Source organism: Mobula birostris, chromosome 16, assembly GCF_030028105.1.
Source record: "Mobula birostris isolate sMobBir1 chromosome 16, sMobBir1.hap1, whole genome shotgun sequence".
NCBI lineage: Eukaryota > Metazoa > Chordata > Chondrichthyes > Myliobatiformes > Myliobatidae > Mobula > Mobula birostris.
In genome coordinates this window covers 29263274-29283812 of record NC_092385.1, presented here as the reverse complement: position 1 = coordinate 29283812, position 20539 = coordinate 29263274, and the positions used below count along the sequence as shown (strand labels likewise).

The 20539-nt window shown below is 35.2% G+C and overlaps 1 protein-coding gene across 4 annotated transcripts in view; it reads left to right on the top strand.

Moving 5' to 3' along the window:
• The window catches only part of cadpsa (Ca2+-dependent activator protein for secretion a), a 511391-nt gene that overhangs the window by 369225 nt on the left and 121627 nt on the right, over nt 1-20539 (top strand). For all 4 annotated transcript variants that reach the window (XM_072280505.1, XM_072280503.1, XM_072280504.1 and 1 more), the window contains exons 12-16: nt 6883-7019; nt 8926-9113; nt 15196-15297; nt 17107-17170; nt 17867-17990. In XM_072280505.1, the coding sequence (XP_072136606.1) occupies nt 6883-7019; nt 8926-9113; nt 15196-15297; nt 17107-17170; nt 17867-17990 (615 nt within the window). The remainder of the gene's footprint in view (nt 1-6882; nt 7020-8925; nt 9114-15195; nt 15298-17106; nt 17171-17866; nt 17991-20539) is intronic.

The window sequence follows — 20539 nt, the reverse complement described above, 5'->3', positions numbered from 1 at the left end:
TAAATATAATTAAAAGATTTAGAATATGATCCAAATGTTAAAGTGTCAGGGTGAAAGTGCATTCTCAAAGATCAACAAGCAATTTCTTTTTTAAAAAATCATCGAATCTGAATCACCACATTTTGTGTTAGACTCTGTGTGACCTTTTCTAATACATATTCAGCCAGCTGTCTACTTTTCCTGTTTATTTAATGATAATTATATTCCTGCATGTAGGCATATTTCACCTTAAAGAAATCTGTTTCAAATGACATCTGTTGTGTTACTAACATACAAATATATAGTGCAGTAGAAGGGTTTCATGCTGCCAATTAGTCATATTTAATGAAAGAAGATAAAATTGCCTTTCAAAAATATTTTACATCGATTTTTGTTTGCCTCTCTTCATAGCCTACCAGAAGTTTCTGTGTTGATTTCTGACCTCCTTTAACAAGTGCTATCTTATTAACATAGTTAGTTTGTACTCATTGATTATTTTTAAAAAATTATTTTGCCTAATTATTGACTTCAGTTTTGGTCAATAATAGTTCCATAACAATAGAAATTATGTTGACCAAATAGTAGTTTACAAACTGGAACATCTTATGGTTTATGTGTTTTGTATGCAAAGCTTTTACAATTTAATCTATTTGATATAAAATTTCTTGGTGACATTAACCGCAAGAGAAGTGTTTTGCTAGATGTTTTGTTGTCTTTCTTTTTTGTTCAGTTTTACTTTGCTTGAACCCATGTACTTCGAATGACTCTACCTGCTGCTAGGTTAGGGCTCCTATTTGCTTTCATAAGCCTTGTTGCTAGTCTTTATGTTGTTCTGGTTTGTTCCTTCTTACCCTGCTAACTTCTAGCTGGATTAAAGGGTAAGTGCTTCCCTGTAGCTGGCACAGGTCAGATAATCAGCATTGATTATCTGACAAATGCGATGTGTTTTTTTTTCTCAAATCTCTCATGTTTAGAATTCTGTAGTTTAATACTCATGTTTCCTGAATTTAGGTTTGACATGAAAGCTTCCATACTGCAAATCCAGATGCATGCGGTATTTGCATAATTGCCCTCTCTCTGGCTTTTATATTGTAGTCAAAGGTTCCTCCTAGTAAGACTTGAATGATTCTTAACATTTTCTAACCTCCATGCAATGTAAATGTGAATTAACATCACAAAAGACATCAGTAATATATTTGTTCAATTATCTCTACAGCTAATTGACTGTGTAATGCTTGAAAACAGATTGCCTTGCACAATGATATCATAATGCCTGTTTCTTCACAGCAATGATTAGCACCACTGTGGTAATTATAGTCTACTGCCAGGATAAGCAGAACAAATAAACTCCACATTTATCTACAAGCTCTGGTTTTCAGTATTCTTTCCATACTTATTGAACAACATGTGTTGTATCACATGAATGTTAGTATGTAAAGCGTTTAAAATCTGTGCGAAACAGAGGTATTATGACATTACACTAAATTAACCTTTGGTGATCATTCTTATGCATTGAAAATATTAAAATATCAGCCATCCCAATGCTATTTGTTCAGTAATGATGCACAGCCTTTTCCCTAGAAGATATTCAACTTTATCCAAGAAAATAGCATTTTCATATAGAATATATTAAAAAATTGATTAGGATGTCCAAAAAAGATTGGTATTTAAAATGAAATTCCATTATTAACATCCACTCCCATGGATTACATTTACTGATCCACCACAACTTCTTTTATGTAAAGTTATTGCACATATGTTTTGCTTTGAAAGTTATTGCATGGAGTTTAGTAATGCAGGTTTTACTCATTGGAGACAATTGCAAAGGTTATGGGAGTTGGCAAATATGTATTTGGAGTATTCCAAGTGCAGTACTGAGGAGTAGATGATGCCATCTCTCCTTATGGAAAATACTCCTGTTTACTCATAGACTCAACGTTGGATAACAGGCAGAAAATTCCAGAACTTAAGACAGATCTTATTTCTATCTGTTTGATGCCTGACAAATATTCTGTATTTTGTTTTCCTTTTGCTGTAGTTCATTTTTGGTGGAAATACAGGGTAATTTGTGCATCCGATTCCCATGTAATGAAAAACACAAGACAGTATTCTTGTATTTGCACCAAACTCTGTTGCTATCCTATTAGATTGATTTGGTAGTTTGTATGCTTTAAATGCTACATATTTTATCATCTATACACTGCTGTAATATTTTTAGTATTTTCAAATTGCTACATCCGAGGAATGCAGTACCACAATCTAGTGAATTTAATCAATTCACTTCTGATGCATGTTTTTCTCCTGAACTGCAGTACACTATAAGCCACTTTAAAGGTACCAATCAAAAGCATGAGTGACAAATATAGAATTCTACAAATTCATATAATTCAATTTTTATTGACATTTGTGAAATAAGGAAAGAATAATGTAAGTTTTCAAAATATAAATCAATATTAAATGCAGAGCCAATGTGCCCCTGTTCGTCCTAACTTTGAAAAAACTACTGGCTATCTGATCAGCCTCACATTTAAAAAAAATATTTTCCATCATTTACTTAAAACAAGCTACTTGTAGTTCCTTGAAGAATCCAACTAAAATTTAGCATTTCCTGGCCCACTAGGAAATGATGGTGTCCTGCAGTACGCCCGTCATGTTCTTGTTATGTGCCTTTATCGAATGCTGGGATGTGACAAGGAGAATGTCATCCAGGCCAACAACATGTATTTTAATAAGACATTAGAAATATGCCGTAATAGTTTTGTTTCATTTTTTTATTTTTTTGATGAATTTGTAAATCTCTTTGATGGTGAATACACAAAGGTATGTATCTTTGATACTTTCATTTTCAAATGCTGAAATATAATGCAGATCAGTTTCTCATTAGAGCTTCAGTCCCCACAGAACATTCTCGCAGCTAGTTACTGAAAATGGATAGCTGCCATCAATCATTGTCATTTCTTCTTTTCACTTCTCCAGCTGAGGTTGACTAGTGTCATTGCTTGTTATTGTCCAAAACAGATCTTCATTCTTTTAATGTCAAAGAGATATGACATGTACATATTTACCAGAGGACTGTGATAGAAAGTCACCTTTTTCATGTCTGACATCTCATTGTAAACTTTGTGTAGGAAATGTTTAAAAGATTTGCATGACGTTAATTTTCTCAATGCTGTTAACAATTTATAAAGAACTGCATTTGAAAATTTGCTGTAGATTATTATCTTAAGTAAAAAGATTAATATGTACTTGAATTATAAATTAAAGGCTTCAGTTATTTTCACATTCTCTAATATCCAAAAGATTTTAGTTGTACTATTCTTAAACCAACTTACTATAAAATTTCATAAGATGTAATTTTTTAATTCAGAGATTATTTTTATCTTTAGGGACTGATATGTGTCAATGATTAAACAGATTACAGCATACAAACCACACTGGAGCGATGCAGTTTAATTTACTGCAATTTAAAACATTTTAATTAAGTTAAAGAAATCTCATTAATTGTGGAGCGTATCATTTGCTACCCAATACACCATACTTACATGGGAAATTTTGTCTGGGTTAACATTAACTAATAGTCTTATCGTACAAATGTACCATTTGTAATTTACTATGGGCATCTATAGTTATGTACACATTTAATAGTGTACTGTTCTGCATTCCAGCATTATCCACTGCATTCATTTCCAGTATTATTAAATAAATAGAATGCAAAAGAATTACAGTGAATATCTTTATTGCAGTTTTTCACATTCTCTATTATCTATTAGAACTAGTAGCTTGTTAGTTTAGAAAATGCATTAATCAAAATGTTGGTTTAAGTTAAAACTTTAAGCTATGTAAGCTAGTAGAACAGTAAGTTATGCTTATTATCTAAAATTATTTTCTAACAATATATAAACCTGTAAATCAGTATGAAATATTAACTTGTGTCACTTTTAATTGTTGATCGTCTGTAATCATGCTGTCTCTCAAAGACTGTAATGATATTTCTATATTAAAATAAAGTGCAATAAAATTAATCTGATTTGAGACTTGAATACCCTAAAAAATGTTTTTTCATTTATTTTCTATCCTTTCTTATTATAGAAGCATATTTGAACAATGTAAATAACCAGTTTTAAAACCTGTGAAAGAGAATATGGTCCCAAAGGTTATTCTTTTCTGAAGTATACAAAAAAACCCATGATCCGGAGGAAATATTTTAATGCTATTACATTGGATTAAAGTACCAAAAAACTTGCTATAGACTTCTATTTAAATTCAATTTGGAGTAAACTTCATTAAGCGATCTGGTCACTGATTCATTAACACATAAATTGTATAATCATTGTGGTGCTTGAAAGTTATGCTTAATGTCCTTAAAAATCCTCCTGGAAGGTGTTTTTTAAAGCAAGTCTAATTCCCTCAGAATTCTTGTAATTATAGCTGTGGCTATTTGTAGACTAATAATGTCTCTACATTTTTAAATGTATTGTCATAGGCTAAGCCTGCATCAGTACTGTCCATGCTGAACTTTTAACTGATATTATATTTTGAATTGTAAAACTAACATGTTTTGAGTTCACTGAATACTTTGATGCTCAACTGCAAGGTGGCCTTATGTTTTGGTCTCTTGGTCTCCAAAATGCCACGATCAGAATCAGAATCAGGTTTAATATCACAAGTGTATGTTGTGAAATTTGTTATTTTGCAACAGCAGTACATTGCAATATATAGTAATGAAAATCTATAAATTACAATAAGAAATATATATTAAAAATATAATTAAGTGAGTATGCCTACATCAGTTCAATTCGTGAAACAATTAAAGTAGATAGTGTTAATGTAAATACCTATCAAATTCAAAACCATTTGTTTAGGAAAAAATTGTCTCCTAAATATTGAACTCCAGAACACAAAAATTTCACCTTATAATTTTTGAATGAGGATATTATCTTCTTGGTGGGTTGTTGAATCTTTTATTGTGAAACACTTTTAAAGAAAACTTTATTTTCTACAACTTAATATTTACTAAATAGAATAAAAACACCAAATCAAAACGTGAATTCATTGTCACTTTAAAATTGAAATTTTTTTGATGCATCTCAAACCAACATTTTTTTTAATTTCCAAGGCAACTTTCCATTGTTTCATCATGAATTGACTTGCCCAAAGCAGAATAATGCTCTGAATAATTAATAATAGTTGACAAAATTCATTTATCATAAATTCACTAAAGCTTACCTAAGTTGAGAAATACATATGGAATACCTGCATGTCTAAACTGAAGGGTAGAAATATGCAAACAATGGTAGAAAGAGACTGATTTTTAAAAAATAAGCTGTCATATTGGGATAGAATTTGAAAAACAGTTCCCTGTACAAAAACTGCACGGTTTGCAATAAATTGTTCAACTTATCCTTAATTTGATTGACACTTCCAAGACATTACCAACATCTAGGGTGCACCTGACCACATCCAGAATGGTTTCTATTTCTGTTTCTTTTGCTGATTATAATCTTTTAGCTATGTATGTTGAGATTAATTAGTTACACCCTAGGTGCTTGTGCCTACAGTTTTGAATAGAAAGCATGAATGCTCCTACTTCATTAATTCATTGCAAATAGCAGATTGTAATCTTGCTTTGCCAGTCCTTTCTGTCGTTTTGTTTTGTAGTACAGACATAGTGGCAGACTGTTTTCCATTTTGAAACCATTTTAATTCACAAAGAAGAATTCTGAATAACTTCATTGCATTTAGTAGCCACGCATGGTTTTACAATTGTAGTCTTGCTTCTATCTTTTGGACAGGTTAGAATAATCATGCCTTATTGATGCCATTAATTTCATGTAAAAAATCTTTGCTTACGAAAATTGTATTTATGTATATTTAGATGACTCCAATTCATGTCACCCTTCTGCTGATTATATTGTTATCTCTTGACTGTTTTCCTCCACACAATGTGCTCTCTGTAATCCTACTAATAAATGTGATTGGGTATATGGAGAAGATATGCAAAGATGTTGTCAGTGCAATTCCTCTGTTAATCCACCAGGAGGTACACTTGATCAGAAAGGATGGACATCCAGACATCACATGCAGATCTGAAAAATTCCCCCATTTCCGAATGTTCCTCATCCCACTCCCTCACAACTCTCACCCTCTGGCCTGTTCAGTGTCAAAGTTATGGATGTCCATGGTTTGCCACTTTATTTCAGTTTTAATATATTTCTACATGATTAACTTTGGAAATGTAAATATGAAACTAATATTAAGTCTAAATATTTGCTAATATTTGAAATCTAATTTCAGTACAATTTCCCAGGACAGGATTGAGCCTCAGGATGTTGGAATTCTTGCTTTACACCAGCATATCATGTCTAAGATGGATTATGTTGTTAAGCAATTGTGATTCCATTTTTGTGATATGCAGTATGAACTCTTTCAACAAACGTAATTTTATTTAATTTATCAGAATTAAAATTTGATATCAAAACTAGAGTGGCAACAATAGACCAACAATGGAAACAATATCTCTTTTACTAGTTTTTACGATGGATATTGCCGAAACAATCCTTAATTAAAATCTGAATTAGAATTGCATTCTGTGGAATGGCAGAATCTATTGTGAAAGGTATTATTTAGGGCCAGTGTTAAGGAACTTAATTGGTACTTAGTTGAGACCATGTAATTGTGCGGTGTACTTTATTTTGACGTGACACTGGAGATGGCTACAACAATTTAGAGGGAACCTCGTACTGCATGGAAAGTTTTGGGAAGGTAGAAATTAACAAACAATAATGTAAATGAGAGTAGTTAGTTGTGGTTGAGATGATAGGGTGTTTAATTATCCAGCTGTGTTTGATGGATTTGTTGCCTTTCTCTAAGTATGCTCTTTTCTGTATATGTGCCTGGAAACAGATGCAGACAGAGCTCAGAAACATGGAATGGATGAATTTATCTCTGCCAATCCTTGCATGTTTGATCACGCAACGCTCTTTGAAACACTACAAAGGTTGACACTGGACCACAGACTTAACGATTCGTATTCTTGTTTGGTAAGCATATTGTCAATTTATAAAATTGCAATGATTTCAGAACAGTTGGAATTATAGTTGAGATGATATTTTGCCATTTTAACCTAAAAGGCAATTTATGAGCTGTAACAGTCAAAAATTAATATGAAAATTTCTGCCAATGTGAATATTACTTCCTAACCATTGCTTCGTTCATGGATTGTTGCCATTTATTCTTGCTAAAGGTTCTTCCATGAGATTTAGGATTTTTTTTACCATGCTGGGAAGGAATCTGACGAGAAGTGTTGTTGCCTTTGCCTGGAACTTTGGTTTTTCTTACACCTGTTCCTGTTCCCTACCTGCTGAATAATTCTTTGGCTCCATGTTACATTCTCATTTATTATTTATTTCTTATCTGGTACTGGTAAACTGTTCCCCAGGTCCACAGCCTAAAGACTAGCAGTTATCTGCCACTGTCAGTGAACAAACCTGATAGTCATTGGTGCCTAGTAAGGGCCCCACTCTTCCACTGGTTTTCTGCAACTTCTGTCGAAAATTATCTATGTCTTGCCTGATTTTGCTTCAAAGTTATAAGCTATTCTGCCCAATAAAATAGTACCCCCCCCCCCACCTTTCAATTGCCATTGCAAAAATACTGCCACGAATGTGTCGGATCCTGAGCTGGGCAATCGCTGGGCTGTCAGCAGAGACTGGGTTAGTGAATGAAAACCTTAGACTGAGACCAAAGGCAAGCTTGTGTAAATTCCATCCCTAGTTCTCGGCTTGCATTCTCTTTTTCTGTGTTAATAGAATTATAGAAAAAAATTACTAACATATTTGTGAACACTGATAATATAGGTCATTATCTCCACGCACCCACACTTTCCATATTTAAATTTTGTTACCGTTAACTCCTCTTTTAAAATTAAACCCCTTTGCACACTCCATTGTTGCTTCCTGAGTCTATCTCCTTTACTTCTGCCTCTTCTCATTGCATATGATCTACCCAAAGGAGCTGGCACTCTTACAATACTACACAATTCCCGTCACATGGCCATTTTTGATGCTTTGGAGTCTTCATGAGGTTTGTTACAGTTTTCAGGGCATTATAAAAGGGCAAGATATATAACTGTCTCTCTCTAGTTTAAACATGCTTGTCAAGTCCTCAATTTTTACTTAAGGGACAGGTAGGCAAAACTGGCACCAATCGATTGATGCCCATTAGTGGCATGTTACCATCAGCTGAAATAAAGCCCCACACAGGGGCCACTAATGCACAAAAAATGGGGTTCTGCAGCGGGGCTGAAATTTGTCTAGGATTTGGGAAAGCATTCCTGCTCCAGAGAAACACTCTGGATCTCATTCACAGTCCATGTACATCCCTGCCCACAGCTTCCCCAAGTCGTTCCCATGTCCACCGCACGATAAGCTTTTCCTTCTGTAACTGCAATATGGAACAGGTTTAATTTGTCATCTGCATCTCCACATTCAAACAGTTGTCAAATATACTTATGTTCCAAACCCCCACCAACAAGTAGTTTCAAAATCATGCCTAGTTTTGACAGATTTTGAAAGTTCCTGCCTTCAATTCAGCATGCAAAGTCCCTTTTCCTCAACCAGGTGAAATGGTTTGGGTCATCTTGATTCAGACTCTTTTGGGTGCTTATACAAATGGATTTATCACAAACCATTAATCAGAATGTATTTTGCCCAAAATGATAAATTGTTCTTCTACTGATGTTAAATCCTTTCTATTAATGCCCACAAAACATTGTTCAATGAAAGTATGTTATCTTTGCTGAAAGCACATTTATAAAGTAATATATCATTTATAACTATAGCTAATCATTAGTTCACATGTTTATTATATTTTATTCTGTGGAATCACTTAATGTTATTACCTGATTACAAAACCTTTCTTGAGGGATTTTGATTTTCTGTTCCACAGGGGTGGTTTAGTCCTGGTCAGGTGTTTGTGCTGGATGAATACTGTGCCCGTTATGGAACCAGAGGCTGTCACAGACATCTCTGCTACCTCAATGATTTACTTGAAAGGGCTGAAAATGGAGCAATGATTGACCCAACCCTGCTTCATTACAGCTTTGCCTTCTGTGCTTCACATGTTCATGGCAACAGGTAGAGTTCAAAAACAATGTGACACACGATCCCGTGATTATTGTGATAGTTAAGCTACTGGACTTTTACTGGGATTACTTGGGAAAGATAAGCATTTACAGCCCAATATTTGTCAACATTACACAAAAAGAACGTAGGAATCTTTTCCATGCAATGGTTGTATCCAAATTTTCAATTCCATGTGGCTTTGGTATTAGTATGGCCATATCCTTGTCTTTTCATCTTATTTTCTTTACAGCCAATCTAATTACTCAGGCTAGCATTAGCTGAAGTTTGTGTAGCCCAAAATTAATTGTTGATTATTCAAATTGAAGTACAAAATGATCATGTAATGAATTGAATCCCATGAATGTTTGTAGCCAGATATAAGGCATTGTGGGAATTTTTTTTTCATTTTTTTAGGATATAGGAGCAGCTGGCAAGGTCAGTATTTATTGTTTAGCTCTGACTATATTTGAGAAATCATGGGGAGGCACCTTCTTGAATTGCTACAATCCTTCCGGTAAAATTACTCCCACAATGAATGAGTAAGGAGTGGCAGAATTGGAGAGAGTGTTGAGGAAGTGGAGATATATTTCCTGATCAGGAGGCTGTGCAACTTGGAGAGAAACAAATTGGTGGTCCTTCCATGCGCTTGAAGCCCTTGTCATTCTTGGCAGTAGATGTCATGGGTTTGGAAGGTGTTTTCAGAATAGCCTTTTCAAGTAACTCCAGTAATTTTTAAACATCTGTTCACGCTCTGGCATGACAGATTAATTTCATTAATTTCTGTTTGCTGCCCTACCACTTTTATTTAAATGCTAAGTTCTAGTTGAATTCACGCAGCTTGGGAGATACAATGGAAGATAATGCGTACATTTCATATTAGATTTTTTTAATGATTCCAACTCTTGTTTCAGGACTTCTGTTGGTTTCTGTTTGTTTTTATTTCTTTTTCATGTTTTTCTTTTGTTTCTTGTACTTTGATTTTTCTTTATTTCTTTCATGCTTCATTGGTTCTGTTTCTGGCTTTCTGCAAACCAACTATCCTTTAAAGTGTGAAAGGGCCAGAATTGTTTATGTCACAGCCAAGTGTAGAATCTGAGGGGGACATATCACTCAAAACCTCAGCAAATGAGCCAGAGATTGAATCAAAAAAGGAGAGAAAGGAATCTAGAAAAGGTTCTAGAAAGGAATCCAAGATGCAACAAAAACCTGAACCAAAAAGGTAAGTGAATTTTAAAATAGTATTGTGATAAGATTGATACTTCATATTGCAACACAAATAGCAGATACTTCTATTTACACGTATTTTCCTTCATCTTGATATTTTCCACAATTTCCTTTCTTTTGACAATCTTATAATATTTCAGTTACTAGTCCAAAAAGATCAAGAAGACATTTTGTGTTTGTTGTTTAACTGGCCTTGAGGAGGTATGTGATTCGTCTCTAATACACATGATCGCTGATTCGCCTCTTGATTAAGTCTCTCATAATTGCTCCATGCCAAGGTTTGACACCTGTCATCTTGGAGCTTCTATGTAAAGGACTATGAAGAAAACTGTATTCTTACAGAGCAGATTAATACTCCATTTTCCAGACTTGTCTAATCAGCCCAAGCAGGAATTTTCACACATTCTTTATTTACTTAACATATATCTAACAGAATGTTATACATTTTGTCTGTAATGTCATAGAAAAGCTGCTTTAGATGATAAAGGAAACCTGTTGTAATTGAACCTCTAAACTTGTACAACTGGAGTAACACTCTCAGATTGTCCAGGGTAGTCACTAAACCAAAATCATTTGTCAAAGTAGCATAAAAATCATTAAGTGTTTATTCGATATTCATGTTGGCAAACAAGCAGCCTTCTAACAGAAATTCTGATGGTAATGTTGAAGGTGTGGAGACTAATTCACACTGATTGTTTCCTTTGTGTACAAAGTCGTAACACCTGTAAATTTCGAGATTTATTGTAGTAAATTAAATTATAGTTACTATGCTTAACACTTAAAATAATATTTAAATATGAATTTAAGATTTATTCATGTCCACAATTATCAAAACATAGCTTTAAAAACAAAAAGTTGTTATTCATGCATATGAAGGCTTCAGTTTAAGTGGAACTGTAGTCATTTATAGTAAAACGAACAGGGTCAAATGTAGGTCTAACTGCATGTAGGTTTTAATACATGCTAAGGATAAACATTATCTTTTCATGTGGTGGAGTTTCAGTAAGTTGTCTGTTTGTATTGTTATTATTGGGTCAGACAGTGAGACAACAGTAGCTTGCAGTCAGTCAGAGAGTAGAAAGCAAATGTGATTCAGATGTTACGGGACAGCCTGAAGGTCAAGACTGACAGAATGACAAGCTGTCATAAAGAAGAAACTAACTAGCTGGTATCCAAGGTTCCAGTGTATAAAAATGGTTTTACTGTTTGATCAATGTCAATGAAGGAAGTAGCAAAGGTTTCTGTGCAAAATTATTGTACCTAATTATTTGCAGACCTTACATGGCAAAAAAAATTTGAATCCCTTCCCCCAAACCTTAATTTGTGGGGATAACTTTTATAAAAGTGAAAAGAAATCTGTTCATTTAAATTCATGAAATACTGCAACTATTAATAATGAATGCAAACTGTTATTTTTTTTAAACATGTCTTTACTCTGTCTAAATCACGCATATTTAAAAAGGTGCAGGAAACTCCACAGGAAGAAAAGTATTTATCCTGTCCTTTATATGAATAAAATATCGACAGTTGTTCAAATGATGGGTGGTATTTGTATTTCTGTAGCACTTATTTCATCTTTAGAATTCAAATTTAATATTTATAACTAAATTAACATTTTATATATAAAACATGTAATTTTGCTTAATCATGTTAAAATTGTCTTTCTATTTTGGCCAATTATGTTTTAAGGAGAATCCCAAGCAATGAAATCCATAACAAGTAGCATGGCGAGGGCTTGATTATTTGTAAATTTTGACAAAAAGCATTGGAAATTTTATTATTTGTGACATGGCCTGAGATAGGAGACTGTGAGGAGAGTGAAGCTGACAGAACTGGTGCTAACCACTGTGACAAAGACTTGAAAAACAACCAACATGACATCTTTCCTATCACGCTGCCGAAAATGTCATCTTTGTGAACGGCAATGAGAAAATGGTTTGCCGAAGTTTTGAAAGGTAGAGTCGAAAGACGCTCATCATGTCAGATGTAATATAGTCCACAGCTGTTTGAGAAAGGAAATCCTAGTGGCCATGACGGGTTACAGTTGGCAGGCCCTCCGAGACATGGAAACCACTCCAAAGTAGCTATAATTGACTTGTGGATTGTACTACTTTTGTGGTCAGATGCTTACATCTTGGCATCCGCTTTGAAAATACTCTCAGATTTTTCCAGTTACTATGAGCCATTGCAATATAATATCAGAATCCATACCATTTTTTTAGAATTTGTCGGCTTTATTTCGTAACATGGAATACATGTTGTGAAGGTGTACAGTAGGTTTATGGCTTCAGTAAAGAAAATCAAGCCCCTTTTGTGAACAGAACTACCGTTCTGAATAGAAATATAGTAATTTTGTATTACAGGTTGATAAGAGTTGTAATCTCAAGGACTCAAGTATTTTCTATCTGAATATGATAGATGAGCTTTCCATTTTGGTAAAAAAAAAGCAGGTTTCTCGTTGATAAAGGATAGCCCATTTTTGTTCATACCTTAATTTTTTAAATTGCTCTTTATTGGCACGTGATGATTCCGAACTTCAAACTGTAATGGTATAAAATCTCATCTTTTTCTATTTGAATATGTTAGCTTGACAACTGAATCTCTGCATTTTAGAAGGGTCTTGAAGCACACCTCATTTATATCAGCTCCTCTGACATTTTTCTTTTTTTATATAAGAAAAAAAGCAGCTTGGTCCACTAAGCTTCTCCAAAGAGTGCAAAAAATTGCTTTCCTTGCTCCAGAGTACAATCTCATGTGGGATGATTTGTGGTATTAACAACTTTTATCTGATTGGTCACTGCAGCCCTGCAGTATAGATTGTAATTTCTGAGCCTAAGGTCACAATTGATGCTTGCAAATAATGAGAAATAAAGCTGACCAATTAACCCCTGACAGGAGGTTTATTAGAGGTTCTGTAATCCTTTATCATGCTTTTGTATTGCCAAACAGGCTGGTGCTGGGGATTTGCACAGCTTAAGATGTACACTGAAGGAGGCCCATGGAAAAGGACTGTTTATTCTATTCACAGTCTACTCACACTACAGAAAGGGAGACTGAACTAGTGTAGGTTGGATAGTAGAGTACAAATCCCTCTCTGCATTTGACTGAAGAACCTGGTAATGTTGTTTGTCTGGGCTGTTGCTTCCTTTCGTGAAGGGATTAGGTCGGCTTCTTTCCTTCTTATTATGGATTATGGACCGGTGTAAATAGTTAGGAGCTATCCATTTTGTTTAACCTGAAGTTGTGAAATAATAAGGAAATGTTTATTTGTGCAGGACTTAATTTGTTCTCTTTTATAACATACACTTCATCTAAAACTTAAGCCATATGGATAATAGCCTGGGAAAAACAACCACCTAGTTTTAATGATCAACTCCCTGCTTACTAAGTGCAAAAGGTCAAAAAAAGTAGAAAAGGATGTTTAAATTGTATCATGAAGAAATGTTTTTAAATCTCCCTTTTGCTCATTGTCAAAATCCTCAAATAAGTGTGAGGCAAAAAATGCAGCATTTATGTTTTAATTTTTATGTTTTTTAATCAATAAAGATGAAATGAACTCTTTAAACAGTAATTGTACAGTCTTATAAATACAATTCATTACAACACAAAACATGCTACAAAATACATTTAATAGAACTGCCAGAGTGAAATTATTCCAGCCGGTTAGCCTCTGAAACCACTAAAACATCTCATGAATGGCACCAAAAGACAATTGTGTGTCAGTTTGCTGTTTTGATTAGAAAGCTGGCACATCCAAAACATAAGCAAACCGTCCTCTATCCATCATCACCATACCACAGGTGTCCCTTAAGTAGGGGGCATAAATACCCATTTAACAAGAATGAACACCCATTGAGCCCGAGTCAAAGGGTAAATTACTGAGTAATTTTTGGGGCTAGAGAAGCAGGTGCTTTCCTTCTGGGCATTGCCAAACAAAGCCAGGCCAGAGCTTTAGCTTTGCCCCTTACTCTCAAGAACCCGGCCTCCACCCCACCGCGCCACCCCCCACAATAATGTGTCCTGTTCTACTTGCTGGTTGCACTCCATCACATTGTGGTGGGCTAGAGGAGACAGGCTGCCCTAGGCTGTCAATTATCTACTGTTGGTATATCTGCTTTAAAGGAAGGTCCAGTCAAATGTCTGTTTAATTGCCAGCGCTGCATTATATAATTTTCTATGCCCACATTTTGTTTGAGATCCCCAGAAGAACTCAGTTACCAAAATTTAAACTCAACAAAAAAAATGACTCGCCTTCTCTATGTTTTATAATCAATAAACTGGTAAGGCAGTTTCTCTGTTTTTGCAGTTGTTGGAACTCATTGTAACTTAACAAGCAACATTAATAACAATGAAAACATAAAAGTGAATATAATTTGACTGTAGTTGATTAGGAATTTATTAAAAGCAGATTTTCCATGTGCAATTCAACTCTTCTGCCTTCTGCCTTAAAATGACAAAATGTTTTATTCTGCATTCTTGTCCTATCGTGGAACATCAAACAGTACAGCACAGGAACCAGCTCTTCTGCTTACAATGTCTATGCCAAATAAAACTCAATCTCTTTGCCTGAACATGATCCATATTCCTCTGTTCTCATTCACATGTCTATCTAAAAGCCTCTTAAATGCCACTATCATATCTGCTTCCACCATCCGTTCCAGGCACCTGCTATTCTCTGTGTAAACAAAAACTTACCCTGCACATCTCCTTTAAACTTTACTTCTCTCACCTTAAATGCATGCCCTCTGGTATTTAGTTTCCTCTAGTAGTTATTCTTTGTATTTATTCTTTGTACTGAACAGAATGTTACAAATGGGAATGAATGAACTTATGAAAGAATGCAGCTAAATGTTCTTTTCCTTGCCCCCAGGCCCGATGGAATAGGGACAGTAACAGTGGAAGAGAAAGAACGTTTCGAAGAAATTAAGGCCAGACTGCGTTCACTACTCGAGAATCAGATTACTCATTTTAGGTAAATACAAGCAGATAAAACATCAAGCTGGTTGATGTATTTTTTACTTCTTTCCAGTAGTATATAAGTCTGTTTGATTTTAAGATACATACAGAAATGGTACTTTAATATTATTTTTGTATTAGTTCTGTGCAACTTTAAAGCACCAGGGGAAAAAAAAGTCATTCCAGCATCAGCTACAGAAAGAGCAATAGTCGGTGAGGATAAAAATCTGAAAAGAGTAGATACCCACACCAGGTCATGCAGCATCTGTGGAGAAGGTAGACAATTTATCCCATTATCATTGCACCATAAAATAGCCTACAATGTCCGGAGTACAAACAAGTAAATCCAAAAGATACTGTCAATGGTTCCTTGCCCCTCAATAAGAATTGCTGGCTTACAACTTTCTCTCATCTATTCTGCCGGAATAGTGATCAAAACATTTTATGTTTTGTTCTATAAGGTGCAAGTGAGTTTACTAATTCTGTCTTCTGCTTTAACTTCTGTTTGAAAGGAAACAAGATACAAAAAAACTAATGAAACTAATCATAAATGCCTGAATTGTTATTTTCTTAAAATTCTTATATACTACTGTATCTTTGTGCTCTATAGAATGTCTTTTCTGAGTTGTGTTTTTGACATCTCCATCAAAAATTGCTGAGAAAGTGACAGTGACGAATTTGTAAAAAGATAGACTAAATAATTAACCCTAGTCCAAGAAGGCAGCGAGTAAAAAATAATATGGACAAATATGAAGGTACTAACTTTGATAGAAAGAACATAAAACAATAATTTGTAATAGAAAAGAACAGCAATTAAATATTGTTATGCAGAGAGATTTAGGTGTCCTTGTACTTTAATCACAGAAGGTGACTTTGCAGGTACAGCAATTAGGAAGGCAAGCTACATGTTCACCTTTATTGCAAGAGATTGGTGCGTAAGAGTAGCAAAGTCCTGTTACAATTGTACAAGGCTTCATTGAGATCATACCAGGAGCTTTTTAAACTGTTTTTGTCCCTTATCTCAGGATGGAAATGCTTGGCTTGCAGATAATATAACATAAATTACTTGATTTATTCCTGGGATAGGAGAGCCTAGAAATCCTATGAGGATTGGTTGAGTAGACTGAGTGTACATTCTCTAGAGAATAGGTCATTGGAATTTATGAATCCTGAAGTGTTTTGACAGGGAAGAGTGACTTTTCTTGGTTTCATGTCTAGAACTGGGGGCACAGGCTCAGGATAAAGAGTTAACTCTTTGGGACTGCGAACATGAAACATTTCTTCATTAATAGTGTTGTGAATCTTTAAGATTTTCTACTCCAGAGAGTTGTGACTGCTTGGACTTTAAGCCTATTCAAGGCTGAGATTGAGAAATCTTTGATGCAGGACTGTTCTCTTTATGAAGTGGTGGAACAGGCCTCGTGGCTTACTCCTGGCCCTGCTCCTATTCCTTGTGTCTCTAAAAATTCTTCTTTAAATAACTCATGCTGCCTGCTCTACCTGCTGATGTTGCTATTGCTAAATGTCAAAAATCACGTGGAACTAATACCTGACAGCAACTGATGTTAGAAAAGAGACCATTGTTGCCACAGAAATTGACTTAATCTCCATGGGCAGATTCGTCTGATTTAACACTAGGCACCATCACTTCACTGCTGACTGTAAAGTCTGGCCCATTGCATTGTCTAACTTGTTACTGTTTTGTTAATCCTTGCTAAAAGACTTAGATTATCTCATGAATTTTGCTTCTTTTCTGATCTCTAAAGTTAACTAAGATTATCATTGACATTTTGTTGAAAACTAATACAATCTGTCTGTCTAACAGGTATTGCTTTCCATTTGGAAGACCAGAGGGAGCACTGAAGGCTACTTTGTCTCTCTTGGAGAGGGTGAGCAGTGAACAATTTAAATTATGTGCAGTTCAAATATCAAAGCAATTTACATTTAATCCACCAATCCCATTTTACAAAAAGGTGTTTTTTATAGCATCTTTCATTATCCGTTGAAGAATGACCGGAAGTGTTTTAAGGCTAATATAGAATAAAATTCCTTCTCAGATGTACTGACTGTTATAAAGTTGGAATTATTGCAACCAGTCTTTGCTCCATAAAATGCCCACACTCAGGCAGGGTAATAATGCTGAGGTAAATTGTTTTTAGAAAAATTGAATGAGGGCCAGGTCCTCCTGGTTCTCTTATAATACCCTGGACCAATTATGTTCCCCTGGGAGATTAGATTTGCCCTCAGTTTAATACTTCACCCCAAACTTCCTATTTCTTCACACTGCGGCATTCTCTTGGTGTTACAGTGGATTGTCAGTGTAGTGTTTACATGCCTTGAGTGCACAACCTTTTCAGTCAAGGTGAGTGCATTTCACATTCAATCATATTCAAAGTGTATGTTAAAATTGCTTTTGCATACCAGAGTTAGAAATTCTTATCTTCAATGGACATCAATTGCTGCAAATCCTGCTTTTTCTGGTATTTGGAAAAGTCCAACTAGATAAGGGTAAAGAATATATCGCCATTGCTTCCAATTTTCCACAGGGCTTCATATAATGGACTTCCATTTCTGTCATTAAAAAGGTGCTGATGAAGGATATAGTAACCCCTGTTCCACAAGAAGAAGTTAAAGTTGTTATTCGGAAATGTTTGGAGAAAGCTGCACTTGTAAATTACACTCGACTTTCTGAGTATGCCAAAATTGAAGGTAAGTCGCAGAGTTTCGTTATGAATACTTCCACTAGATGAAGCACTTGAAACCACATTACCAAAAATCTACATGGCAATGAGTTGATTCAAAGATGTGATTTTTAAAAAACATGTTGTCTTAGAACAACATGCATTTGCTTCACAGGCAAATTAAATAATTCTTGGTGCTTATGGTTACTAAGTACCATTGAAATGAATAGCTTGTGCTCAAAGCAAACTTCTGGTTGTTATACTTGCTTCAGTTTAAGTGCAAGCAAATATCAGATCCAACAGGTAAACAATGTCATTTAATCACTGCAACCTATATCTGAAAAGGCATGAGAAAAAAATTGTGTATCAGTGAAAAATTTGAGAGTGCACTGCTTCAACACATAATACATACTAGAACCCTGGAAAGCCCTGTAATTGTAAATTACCGTTATTAACATAATTGGCTCCACCTATTGGCATAGACTTGAAAATTCTTAAAGCAACATGAGGTTCATTATTAGCTAGGAATCTCAAATGCAATTTTAACAACCTTTTACTTCCATTGATGCATTTATGGAAAGAAGGTAAGCTTTTTTTTTGGATGGCCACTGGAAAATGAACATTTCCCTAGAAAGAAGCTAACTTTGAGTCTACTGATAATTATATTCATCTTCTCAGAAGCTTGTAATATGGAAGATTGTGCAATGCTGCAACTACGTAAATGTAAATCAACGTAAACAAGTTGTACTTATGCAGCAGCTTCAACAAATAAAGGTGCACCTAGGATTGTTATTGAACAGAATTGGACCACATAAGATCACCACAGAATATTATCAAACAGAACTGGACCACATAAGATCAGCATAGAATGTTATCAGACAGAATTGGACCACATAAGATCACCACAGAATATTATCAAACATGACCACATGTATTAAAGAAGGGCAGGGGGAAACGGGTGGAGAGGAAGTGAGGGAGCTGCAGCACCTAGCACCTCAGTAGTTGAAAGCTGCTGCTACTGCTGAGGCATTAAAATTCACTACATGGAAGAGGCAAGTGTTGGAGAGTTCTTAGATATTTCTGAGTGATGTAGGGTCGGAGAAGATTACAGAAGCAAAGAGGGGCAGTGCAATGAAAGGGTTTAACAATGAGAAATAAATTGAAAAGGCAATGCGTTGCTTAATCAAGAACTCAGTGGTGTTAGTGAATATGGATGCTTTAACAAACTTGAGTTTACAGACAGTGGAATGTGGGGTCAGGTAATGAGGTCAGGGATAGAGTTGGGTGATTCTACAGAGCCAGAAATAGTCTGTAATACTGATGGTCAAAGATCATCTCAAGATCAAGTATGGCATCAGGCCTGCAAATAGTCAGCTTCAGTATCCGATCTTATGAGTAAGAAGACTGGAGTTGGCAGGTTTGTGGTTTAGGACTTTTCCAGTATTTACTGGAATTAAGTTGGGACGCCACTGAAAGTCGAGCCACTGCCTCACAGCTACAGCAACCCAGGTTTAACCTGACCTCTGGTGCTGCCTGTCTGAAGTCTACATGTGGATTTCCCTAGGTACTCCATTTTCTTACTCATTTCATCAGTCTATGGTTTGGGCAGGTTAATAGGCCCTAGGGTCTAACTGAGTGCTGGAATTCAGGGAGAGTTGATGGGATGTGGGGAGAATAGTAACAGGGGAAATTAGTAGGAAATTAAGCCTTGTGAGATACCATAGAGTCGAGGGCTGAAATGGCCTCCTCCTATCATAAGGAAATGCTGCGTGTGGAAATAGGGAGATTTCTGCTCTGATGATACAGCGGATCAAGTAAGCATTCTGACAATTAATGGAAAAAGTTGGGATTAAAGTAGAATTGTGTTTTTCATTTTACAGCTGCAACGTATTGAAGTATTACTATGTTAAGGAATGCATGTTTGACTTTCTACTCAGGCAGAGTTCCTGGTTTCAAGCATGATGTAGATAGGTGGCATTGAGGAAATCCTGAGCAAGGGAATACAAGTAGGAATGAGAGTATTCACTAAATACCATCACAGATTAAATCAGCAGATACATCAGAGAAGCACTGCTGGTAACTGAGATAGAAACACCCACCCTTCCATCCATTACACAGTTAGCGCAGGGCTACAGTAAAAACAGGAAAGTCAATGATAGGAAGTGAGCTTCTTTATGGGCTCTTCCACTTGTCTGCCATTGTAAGAACTGTAGAAACTCCAGAATAGCCAGCATTAAAACTGCTCTTCCACATTTTCTGCTGTTCTCCCACCAAAGTCACTTCAGATGAACTGAAGAAACGTGTGAAATTTCACCCTCGAACATTTAAAACAGAAACATTTCAAAAACATGAAGCATAAAAGGGGAAACATCTGTAAATTGCAGTAGACATCTTAAATCAAATAATTTCATTAAAGAACATCTGTATGAATATACTTCAGTAGTGTTTGTTGAAGTAAAGCTGTGCCTAATTTGTTTATAGTTGCTGTATTCACAGATTTTTAGCTTTTTATTTAACAGAAGTTTGATACTGTTAATTGAAGATGGAAGTCTATTTATTTAACTTTCAAAACAAGTT